This window comes from Abramis brama (assembly GCF_963993115.1).
Source record: "Abramis brama genome assembly, chromosome: 13".
NCBI classification, from domain to species: domain Eukaryota; kingdom Metazoa; phylum Chordata; class Actinopteri; order Cypriniformes; family Leuciscidae; genus Abramis; species Abramis brama.
In genome coordinates, this window is record NC_139975.1 from 5,503,855 (window position 1) to 5,516,447 (window position 12,593).

The following is a 12,593-nucleotide window of genomic DNA, read 5'->3' on the forward strand; positions in this document are numbered from 1 at the left end:
TACATAATTCCCACCCTGCTCCACACTAAAAAAAGGGGGAAATATATATATATATATATTCATTCTCAGTTCAGGGTCACAACAACATTTTGTTTTAAATTAATACTTTTGTTCAGCAACGATGGATTAAATTGATCAAAATTGACAGTAAAGACATTAAGGGCCCTATCTTACACCCAGCGCAATGCAGCGCCAAGCACGAAGCAAGTGTTTTTTACTATTTTCAGCCCGACGCAGTTATCATTTTCACGTCCTGTGCCACGTTGTTTAAATAGCTAATGCATTTGCGCCCATTTGTGCCCCCCTGGGCGTGCTGGTCTGAAAACGAGGTGTGTTCAGGCGCATTGTTGGCGTGTTGCTATTTTGAGGGAACAGAAATAGACTGCGCCATTGACCAACTGAAACCTGCTCTAAAGTCAATGGCGCAGTATTTTTTTTGTTATTTAATGAGGGCGAATCCACAAGGCGCGTACAGTCAAGTCAAGTCAAGTTTATTTATATAGCGCTTTTCACAATACAGATTGTATTAAAGCAGCTTCACAGTATTAAATTAAAATAATACATCAATGCTTGTTTCTAGTGGAAAACGTCCACGTTTGGTAATGCTGATCAATAGTATTGTTGATTGATTAATTAAATTAAATATCCCCAAATATCCCCAACTGAGCAAGCCAAAGGCAACAGTGGCAAGGAACCGAAAAACTCCATCAGGTGACCTAATGGAGAAAAAAAAACCTTGGGAGAACCCAGGTTCAGTCGGGGGCCAGTTCTCCTCTGGCGTTTTTATGAACTAGAGGTCGGATTTAACTATAAGATTAAAAGTATTATATGAATGCCTGGCTGAAGAGATGCGTCTTTAATCTAGTTTTAAACTGGGAGAGCGAGTCTGAGCAACGAACAGTATCAGGAAGACTATTCCAGAGTTTTGGAGCTAAATGTGAAAATGCTCTCCGTCCTTTGGTGGATCTGGATATCCTAGGTATGACCAAAAGCCTCGAATTTAGTGATCTTAAAGAGCGCGATGGATTATAGGACGATAGAAGATCCGTTAAATAGACTGGAGCTAAGCCATTTAGGGCTTTATAAGTCAGTAGCAATACCTTGTAATTAATACGGAACTTTATAGGTAACCAATGTAGTGATGATAAAATTGGTGTTATATGATCATATTTTCTTGATCTAGTAAGAACTCTAGCGGCGGCATTTTGGACCAACTGTAGCTTGTTTAATGAGGACGCAGGACAACCTGCCAACAAAGCATTACAGTAATCTAGTCTCGAGGTCATGAATGCATGAACTAATTTTTCTGCATCAGAAACTGATAGCATATTACGTAGCTTAGCAATGTTTCTAAGGTGGAAAAAGGCTGTTCTTGTAACATATGAAATATGATTTTCAAAAGACAGGTTGCAGTCTAATATAACACCCAGGTCTTTTACTGTAAAGGATAAAGTAACAGGACATCCTACTATGTTAAAGTTGTAGTGTGAGAAGTTTTGTGGGTGGTTTTTTGAACAGATGATTAGTACCTCTGTCTTGTCTGGATTTAATAAAAGAAAATTGCGCGTCATCCAATCTTTTAAATCTTGTACACTCTGCTTATTAAACACACAGCAGCACACAAACATGCCAAATATTTAAAATAAAAGGATTACAATGTAAAAGATTATTATTGTGTACATAAAGATATGGTGGAATCCGGCTTGTCCCGTAGATGGTCTGCTTGCACACTTTTACCTCGCGCACGAGCAGATCCGTTTGCACTCTGTAGATGCATTCTGTCTTTCCACTATCAAATTCCGTCATGTAAATAGCGACGGAATTTGCAACTGGCATTTAAAAGGAAATGGGAGATGAGACTCTGATTGGTTTAATGCACGTAAATCCCAAAACACACCCATTACTCATTATGAGAATAGGGACAACCCCTTCAGAGCATGCGTCTAAAGGGACAACCCCTTTAGACCAACCCCTTTAGACCATGCTAGTTTTCCGTTGTTAAACTAGCAAAAGTGGATTCGGACACGCCCTAAGTGAACTTGCGTCGTGCGCTTTAGACTATGCGCTTAGATCGTTAAAATAGGGCCCTAAGAATGTCACAAAAGTTTTCTATTTCAAATAAATGCCATTTATTTGAGCTTTCTATTCATCAAAGAATCCTGAAAAAAAATAAAATAATCTATCACCATTAAAACATCTTACTGACCCCAGTCTTCTGAATGGTAATGTATATAAGGCTCGAAGTCCAAGATCCTATAATATCCAATATACATGTAATGTATGTACATTGTTTATATCTATTACCTATATACTGTAGAATAAACATCCACATGCATGCTGTATAAAATATATAACAGACCTTTCCTGAAATAAGCTCAGTTACATTAAATATAACTTGATCATTCAAACAATAGTAGGGAAACTAAAGTCTGCGCTGCTGATCTCCCAGCAGAAAATATGTCACTTCCTGTAGGATGATGTCATTAAACAACTGGCTTTGGTTAGGGATTTAACAAGACTATGAAAAACCAATTAGCAATTAAAACAATATTCTAAAGAAAACACGTTTTGTTGGAAAAAATTCATTTAGATTAATAATATTTCTGAATAAATTTCAGAAGTGCTTCACCTTGGGACATGATACCTTGTGTTCAGTTAATCGTAATTTTATCATAAAAGCAAATAACAAATGTGATTTACATCTATTAAATCCAACATATGATGGGAAGATGAAGATATTCTGTGTAACAGAATGACCTAGAAACACAAGGATCACTGACGCACAGATTTCAGTGGATGTAATTTTCCACTGAAAGACTCATATTGCTATTTTTCCTCTAAGGCCCAATGAAGAAAGATGAGCGTGTGAGTGTTGTATTATATTGCAGAGTAAAACGTGAAAAACGATTCTTCAAAACATAATGAGCGAGTGTTGTTTACACACACACACACACACACACACACACACACACACACACCTCTCTACAGTATTTTCTCTCGGATGATTTCTCTATTTTTCACTTTTCTCTCCTGCTGTGAGTGAAAAATCTCTTGTGTTTCTCTCCAGGTCGTTTCTTTCTCCGTCTCCATCCCTCCTTTCATCCTGACAAACCCATCGCCCATCTCCACCCCCTCCGGCTCCATCTGTAATCATCTCCACCTCTTTGTCTCTCTTTTCCAGTCTCTCCAGGAATTTCTTTGGTTCAACCGGTCGAGATCATGGGTTCAATTTCTTGTAAGTCGCTTCGGATAACAGTCTCGACTAAACGCAGAAATGTAAATCTCCTGTAGGACCACGATAAATTTGTTAGATTCTTTCCATTACAATTTTTCTTTTTCTTTTAAGTTAGAATTTTCCTGGATTCTGTTTTAATAGTTAAACTACATTTTAAGCATTAGCAAGTCTAGTTAATTACAGTCATAAAACATTTTAACAATAACGTTTAAGAAAAATAAATTTTTAGGGCCCTATGAAATCCATTGTATTCTTTTCCCAAATTCAGTGTTTTCCGTTTTTCTGGGTTCCATTTAAGTTTTTTTAAAAGTTTTTTTCCAAATTTTACTGTTTAAAAAGCATATCTAATCAATTGATGTAATGGTTATGCTCTGTCATGTCCTGTTTTAGTTAAGTTGTCATTCTGTTTGCTCGGTCCCCGTTCCCCTCCGTTCAGTGCCGCTGACGACACTAAAACGCTTCTGCTTTTGGGTGTGTCTGTAGCGAGTGTGTTTAATATATGTTTGTTTGGTTTTTTTCAACACAAGGCAATATAATCATCAGATATGCACGCGATTACATTTGGAAAAGGCCAGCTTTGTTTGTAAATGCCCCAAGTAAAGATATATCCTGTCAGTTTTATAAACTTTTGTAAACCCAGTCAGTATAATCACAATGAAAGCATCCAAACTGCAATATTTAACATATGTTGACCCTGGATCACAAAACCAGTCATGAGTCGCACGGGTATATTTGTGGCAATAGCCAACGATACATTGAATGGGTCAAAATGATCCGTTTTTCTTTTATGCCAAAAATCATTAGGATATTAAGTAAAGATCATGTTCCATGAAGATATTTTGTAAATTTCCTACCGTATATATAAAACAGTTATTTTTGTGAGTGAATGCAGCACAATCGTCAACATAAATGGGAGATTTTCTCAATGTTTCGATTTTTTTGCATCCTCAGATTCCAGATTTTCAAATAGTCGTATCTCGGCCAAATATTGTCATATCATAACAAACCATACATCAATGGAAAGCTTATTTATTCAGCTTCCATGTCATGTATAAAACTCAATAAAAATTGACCCATGTGATTTTTTTTTTTTTTTTGTGGTCCAGGGTCACATATATATAACAACTGCAAAGCGCAAAATTTGTGCATTAACTCCAGCACAATCTGCACAGTTTTAAACGCTCAAGACAGACGTCACTACCTGAACTTCCCAACCTTTTATGCTCTCGGCTGCTCTCAGCACTTTCTCCGGTTCGCTGTCAATCCCACAATGCATCACACAAGCGTGAAGCTCAATTTCCAAGAGAATGAACTGAAAACACTCGCTCTGCTTCGCGCCAGTGGACACGGACCATTAGTTCCCTAGTTAGTTTCCCTGGCTGTTAATTATTTCCCACACACCTGTTTCTGTCCTACTCATTAACTCCCTGCTTTATGTTCCCTTACTTTCCTCAGTTTCTTTGTCGGGTTTTGTTTATGTTAATGTGTAGATGTGATTCTGATACGCCCGCGTGTTCTCCTCGCTTCTTAAAGGACTCTTTATTTATTTTTGATTCGTGCATGTTCATCTACACATGACAAGTGAATTCACAAAACGTTAACCATTTAATACTTTATTTAAAAAAAAATCACAATAATAGTGTCCTATGAAACGTTTCATATTGTTCCCAAATTCTGTGTTGTTTTTTTCTGGATTTATGATTTAATACAAATATATTATCAAAAATGGTCGTAATAATATGAAGGCATAAAGCATTTACAATTTAATTCATCTTTTAAAATGTAATCAAATGAAAATTATTTATTTTGTGGCAAACAAAGTGCTGCACAAAATAAGTCAAAATTAAAAGATTTGTGTGATGTTCCTTAAAATATAAAGTTTTAATAATTGTATAATATTACTTTGAATAGTACATTCTATAGCCTAATTTACTGTTGCCATAATTTCTTTAAATTAATTATTTTAATAACAGTCCTTTTTATGGTTTAATATTCACAGACACTAGTCCAATTCACAATTTGATTAAATGTACCACCCTACTTTTGATTTATTCATTAAAAAAATAAATAATAATAATTCTGCGCTTTCACCTACAGTAAATTCAATTTATTATAAACTGGATTTTGTGTTTTCTGTATCTGCATAGGCCCCTAGTCTTGCCCTCTGTCACTCACTACACTGCAGCTCCAGTGAGAATCACACGGCCGAAAACAGAAGAACAGATAATGGACAGACGCTGAGAAGAAAGACATTTCCTCAATGCGAACACTGAGCCCTGACGCCGTGGAATAACTGCTACATTTGAATACAGAGCAGAGACACATAAAAGAGAGCAAGATGAAAGTCAGAGATAAAATGACAAAACAAGATGAACAGGTCAAATAAAGAGAAAGAGAAAAGGCCGTGAGACGATAAAGACGGGAGGAAATGAGAGAAAAATGGACTTTCAAATGACACATTTTTTTCAGTCTCTCTCTTTCTGTGGTAATTGCTTCCTGATGTATGCAGCACTTTTCCAATTAAAGATCATGTCAGTGATCTGAAGTCATACAAATACAGACATCATAATGTTCCTATCACAACGAACCTTCATCTCTGCGCAGATATCGCAGCATAACTGACAGAGAGACTGTTCTGTTGGGGAAGCCTTTGGGAAATAAGTGCAAACAGACTAGAGGTTATGAATCTAAATCTAACACACACACACACACACACACACACACACACACACACGCACACACACACACACACACCAAACCCTTAAAATAACCGCCTGATGTATCAAAACACATCAAGAAAACACATCATGTAAGTAATACAGATTCAATCTGATTCCGATTCACAAGCTCTTGATTCAATTCGATTCCAATCTTGATTTGACGTCGATTCATTTGTATGTCAATTTTTCTTAAAAAAAAAAAAAAAAATCTCTCAAATAAAACTGATGTATTGCTATTTATTTTTTAGATCTATAACACTCAAAAACTGATAATTAACATTTAAACTACACATATATTTAAAGGGGTCATGAACTGGCTTTTTTCATTTTTTTATATTGTTGTCTGAGGTCAACTTGTGACTTTCGCTTGGTTTTCACATTCAAAAACATCAAAATGAATATGTAATAGGCTATTTTCTACCCTGGTTTTGAGCTTAGCTCCTGAAACGCTCGTGGGTGTGCCACATTGAAGACTTGGAAGTAAACGCCCACTGCTATGATTGGATAACAGTTTTGCATATTATAATGAGTTTCGCGTAATGCGAGAATCAGTGGGCGGGGGTAAAAAGGCAGTGTTGAAATTTGATTTCTCAGTTCATCACCCTTTAATTATGTTTCTACTCCAAATATAAACATTTACACAGTGGCTGTAATAAGACTTTTTTCACATTCATTCAAATATACATTAAAGAGAACCAATTATACCTTGATTTTGTTTTTGTTTTTGGGCTAGAATAGGTTTTCATGCTTTTTTACATATTCTCAATTGTTGCAGCTCCTGTCTTCCCAGTCTGTCAGTAACACTTTGTTTTAGTTCCTGTCTCTATGAAGCCCCTCCTTCTGAAAAGTGCAATGAGCTCTGATTGGTTGGCTGGAGCAGTGTGTTGTGATTGGTCCACCGCTTGTATGGTATCTTTCAACATACATTCCTGTTTATTTCATGCTGTAACTGTAGTAAAGTGGAAGAGATAATCGGTTCTCGTGCTTAAACTAAAAGATCGATCTTGGGATTTAACAATCAATATCGAGATATTAAAATAGAGAATCAAATGAGTCATCAGTATGAGTATAGACTGATAAAATGAATGAGGAGCAGTTCAGATCATCTGATGAGAAATGAGTTCATATTGAGGTTCCTGACTTCGGACAACTAGTGACTTATTTGGTCTCTTTTAGGAGAAACATTTCCCAAATGTTTTCTTCATTTAATGTGAAAAACCTTAGATGTAAAAAATATTTCATTTGACATGTTCTTTCCTGTGGGTAATAATACATCTGAACGTCACATTAACTCATGAATCATGCCTCCATCGCTCTCTCTTTGTGTTTCAATTCCTCCAGAAACCTTGTTCCCATGATGTCCAGGGTTGTTCCCAAAACACTAAATTCACTATTCACTTTTCCCTCAGGACAAACAAACAAACACACACACACACAATAAAAAAACTTCTTGCGTCTGAGTGTTTTTCTTTCTCTAGGCTTTTTAATGTGTCTCTTTCAGTTTGTTCAGACAGGCAGCAAAAATGTTTTGCAGTGTCCAACTCAAATACGTTTATTTTTCTGTATTCTAAACAGCAAAAGCACACTAAATACCACTTTCACAAACCCATTCCAAACCACATGCACAGCTCGTTTCAAATTAAAATGAGATTTTTGGAAAACAGTGTGAATGTGGCCTATGAAAGATTCTTTAACACTGATTTTAAAACGTTTTGGCTTGAGTTGGTTCTTTTAAAGAGTAAACCCAATTATGAACACCCAAATCATTCAGTCCTAAAATGCTTTTGCACTTAAAAGTCTTCAGAGTAAGGCCCCGTTTACACGAAGGGAAGACGCAGATATTGGCCTCTCATTTACACGAAAACCCTGTTTTCATCACAGAAAACGATGGTTCTGAAAACGTGGTTATGTGTTGCCGTGTCAACTGGGAGAAACGGGGTTTTAGGTTCTCAAACGTCATATTATGCGCCAGAAAATGCTTAACGTCATGCGAGCGCCCTTTGTTTACAGTTCTGATTGGCTTGCATGGCTTTATCCTTCTCCCTACACTGCCGCCCATAGGTTTGGCATAGGTATGATGGTGCTCGACGGCGTATTTATGTGGGTTGATGTAAATGACAACTTTTTTGAAAACGATGTTGTGTGCACGATGTTATTATTGAAAACAGAGGGGGGGAAATATTTGTTTCTCTAAATACCCGGCTATGTGTAAATGTGGCCTAAAAAGTATATATATATATGTATATGTATATACACACACTCGCCGGCCACTTTATTAGGTACACCTGTTCAACTGCTTGTTAATGCATATCAGCTAATCACATTGCAGCAACTCAATGCATTTAAGCATGTAGACATGAAAAAGATGATCTGCATCAGAATGGGGAAGAAAGTTGATTTTAGTGACTTTGAACATGACATGGTTGTTGGTGCCAGACGGGCTGGTCTGAGTGTTTCAGAAACTGCTGATCTACTGAGATTTTCACAGACAACAATCTCTAGGGTTTACAGAGAATGGTCCAAAAAAGATAAAATATCCAGTGAGTGGCAGTTCTGTGGGAGAAAATGTCTTGTTGATGCCAGAGGTCAGAGGAGAAGGACTAGACTGGTTCAGCTGATAAAGACAAAAGCGACTCAAAAAACCACTCGCTACAACCCAAGTCTGCAGAAGAGCATCTCTGAACACACAACATGTAGAAGCTTGAAGCTGAAGAGCTACAGCAGCAATTCACACAGGCTCACCGACATTAGACAATAGAAGATTGGAAAAACATTGCCTGCTCTGATGAGTCAAAGAGGTTCGGCTGACAAAAAGGTTTGGTAATCTCTTGATATATAGAAACCAGGCAGAAATGCAGAATATATTGACATCAGTCAGAACAATTACATCACCTGTAAAATTACAGTGCATATGGTCACTTCAGTTCTAAAGCAAACTGGATCTATGTGCAGTGTGTAATAAGCTTTTGTCTTCATTTCTCCAGATGTAATCTCTGTTCAGACAGTTCACGGGTCCTTTCAGCATCCTAACAAACAGGAAATGACTCACCGTTCTTCTCTGTGTGTGATCTGATGACTTCCGGTCCTGGCAGACAGGGACACGGACCCTCGCACTTCACAGAGATGCTCTTACTAGAGCTGCAGGCCTGGAATTCAAGTTTACACTGTGGAAGAACAAAGAGGATTCTGAGTAGTGAAGTTAGAGACAATTTCACATTTAACCCGACTGTTGAGCTTTATCGCTCATGAGTCTGTTTCCAGAAAAATGATGACATGATTTTAGTTCCTTTGAAGTGGGGTGATCGCGTTCATCAGATCTAATCGCACAGAGGCAGTGCAAAATCTGTTATTTGGGATTTAATTAAAGATGATGTCATGATTAGACTAAAAGACTAAAATGGTTTATTAAGTGTAATACTTAATACTTTTTCAAAGCAGACTCAATTAAGCAAATAGCAGACAGTCCTGCTGATTAATATTGAGACATGCGACCCCTTATGAAATACTAAAAATGTGAGCTTTAGAATAGAATATTCTTGTCATTATTTCTTCTGTTAATGTGTCAACATCTGCTTCCATATTTAAGCTCAATCTGTGTGATAAGGACATTTGCTGCTGTGTTGATATTTATAATTCCATAATGACAGAGAATAAAGAGAGAACTTTTCTGACAGTTTAAAAGGGGATATAATGTCTTCAATTCAAAAGTGCATTTATTAAAACAAAGTAAACTCAAGCAATACACAAAGATATGAAACAAGCGTGCTATACACGGACAATATCAGACCAAGACCTGAATGCAAGGAGGAACTTCTATACACAGTGATAATGTATAAATACAGACAGGTTCGCTCGACAAATGAATGTCCATGACAACTGATTAGTGGCTGGAAACTAGAACAAAGGAAACTAATGTGAAATGTGACAGGATCACAAACTGCATTTTTTTCCCCACATTTTATAATGTTCTCAGAAGTCCACTTATGTTATCAAGATTAAAGTAAAAAGCAATTTTTCTATCCTGTTTTTGAACCTCTCTTTCAGACACTGGAAAAAAACTATTCAAGACTTGGAAGTAAAACACCTACTGATATGATTGGGTAACAGTTTTGCATATCCCCACCATTACACGTGTGGAATTGTTTTGAAAACTTCTAATGTTGAAAAATATCTCATTACATAGCTGAAACATTTGCCAGCAATGTGTATTACATATGCTTTATAATTCTTGGTTGTGGCAAATTAAGTTTAAGTACTTTGTGTTAACACAGTTATAATTTACAAAGGATGACAAACAGTAGCCACGTTTCCATTACCCTTCAAATTGCGCAAATTGAAATTGCGAATTTAAAATACGCCCAATGAAAACACGTAAATTTCGCAGAACTGCAATGGAAACAGTTTTTGCGCATTTACAGGTCACCTGACGTAGATGGAGCGGTGTGTTTGGACAGAATACGAGACAGAGTTTTTTATTAAATTCATAAAAGACAGAAGAATTACAGGAATAATGGATTCTAAACCTCAAAGAAATGCCACAATCAAAACCTCGAAGCAGAAATGAGGGAGAAACACCCAGAAACTCCTCATATGAGCCACTCACAGTATAAGGGTCTTTAATAATAATGGCCAGTGCGGTGGCTGAGATACATAAACCTACAAACGTCCGTTGCTATGATTTTTGGAATGACTTATCGCAAGAGGAGTTTTAGTCGAATAACATCGGTTAATGGAAACGCCGTCATTTTGCAATAGTTTTTTGTCTACATTTAGAAAAAAATCGCAAGAGTTTTGTGCAAATCTGTAATGGAAACGCACCTAGTGTTTCATGTAAATGGAATTATGAATGAATATACCATTGTTTGTCACACTGTCGTTCTCATAGGATATTCATAGTTCATCCTTTTCGATAAAGTGAAAAACGTATGCATTGTCATTTGCAGTGTCATGTTTTAAATATAATAAAACGTGTTGTAATGTCTTACTGATGACAAAACAGAAGATGTCGCTCACTGAAGCTTTTAGGATTACAGCGAATGGCTTAGATCAAAACAATAACAAAAGCAGCGTTCTCAACATGCTTTCTTACATATCCAATAAATCAACGCATTAACCTGATAAATGTATAGCCATCACAGCTATACAGTTAGACTGCTGCACTACAGTACACTCAGTACATATCAAACGATCTGTAACAGACAGAGCAATAGTGACACATGGTAAAACCCCTTTCACCCACACTTGTGTGTTGACACATTACTGTTGGATCCAATATAGTCGTCGCTGCAACATCTTTTATTTTCAGTCTCTCTGAAAAGCCGGTGCTGAATGGTGTCTTGTTTAGAAAAGAATGGTTTTGTTGCTCAAGTAATCCTGTGTTTGCGTCTGTCTCGGAAAATCGGTAGGCGGGGCTAAAGAGGCAATGATGTGGCAGCGAGGTCTTTCCTCGCACTATAATAATACGTAATGATGTGACAAAATCCGAAACAAGACGTTTTCTGAGCTTGGTTTTATGAGGAGATCAAATCTTACACAGCACTGGCTGATCTGATATCACACACATATCACAACATGACAAAAGACGTCTAAAATGTCACTTCTGTTCACAGTCAAAATGTCAATATCTCCTATAAAGCGTGAAGTCTGATCATCTGAAGGAGATAAACAAACATGATCACTGTCTGTATCTCACAGGTGACAGAAGCACTTTAACAGATGAGTGACAATATCAGAGATTTGATAAACGGGTATGTTTGTTTGTGGTTTGTTTGTGAAAGAAGTGTCTAATGCTCACCAAAGCCTCATTTATTTGATAAAAAAAATACAGTAAAGGATTAAAATTTAAAAGAACTGTTTTCTGTAATAATGTGACAAAACCCGAAACAAGACGTTTTCTGAGCTTGGTTTCAATAAAAGTTGTTTTTGGACTAACAAGGAAGTTATTTTTTTATTTGATTTCTCAGTTCATGACTCCTTTAAGACCTGTATCTAATTTTAACACTGAAAAGGTCTTTTGTTCAGTAAAGAGGCTATGCTGTGATCCAGATGAACACAAATGCATTCAGAGAATAAATGTATCACATCTGTCAGCGAAAAATCTTAACGTCTGTTTTGACATACTCCGCTTATAATACATGCAAAAAAAAATTACAAATCATTTTAATGACAACATGTGAGTTTTCAGTGGACTGTGTGTATCTACTCTTCCTGAAACACCACCAACACACTATATATCCGCTCATCCATTCATCCATTCATCTAGATGTAGTTAAATAAACACACTACAAAAAAGTCTGCAAGGTATATAGCTTGATTTTTTACATTTTATTAATTTCATTATATTTTATTTCATATGCTAGTTTTCTAATTGTCTAGTTTGTTTCAATGATGTATACATTTTTAATTTAGTTTTTTCTTATGAAAATTACTGTCCATGGATGGTTTTTTATTATAATCTTTCTCTATATAATGTATTCTAAATCTAGCTATCTATTCATCTGTCTAGGTGTAGTTAAATACAGTAACAAGTCTGCATCAGGGTAATTACAGCATAGCTTGAAAATGTTTATTTTATTTTGTATGCTGGTTTTATTTCAGTCTAGTTTCAGATTCTTTTGTTTGTTGTTACACTTATAAGA

General features: G+C 36.3%; 1 protein-coding gene across 1 annotated transcript in view; it reads right to left on the reverse strand.

Moving 5' to 3' along the window:
- spock1 (SPARC (osteonectin), cwcv and kazal like domains proteoglycan 1) overlaps positions 1-12,593 on the reverse strand; it is a 242,627-nt gene that overhangs the window by 26,990 nt on the left and 203,044 nt on the right. The window contains exon 6 of the mRNA XM_084133115.1: positions 9,005-9,119. Coding sequence (XP_083989241.1) covers positions 9,005-9,119 — 115 coding nt within the window. The remainder of the gene's footprint in view (positions 1-9,004; positions 9,120-12,593) is intronic.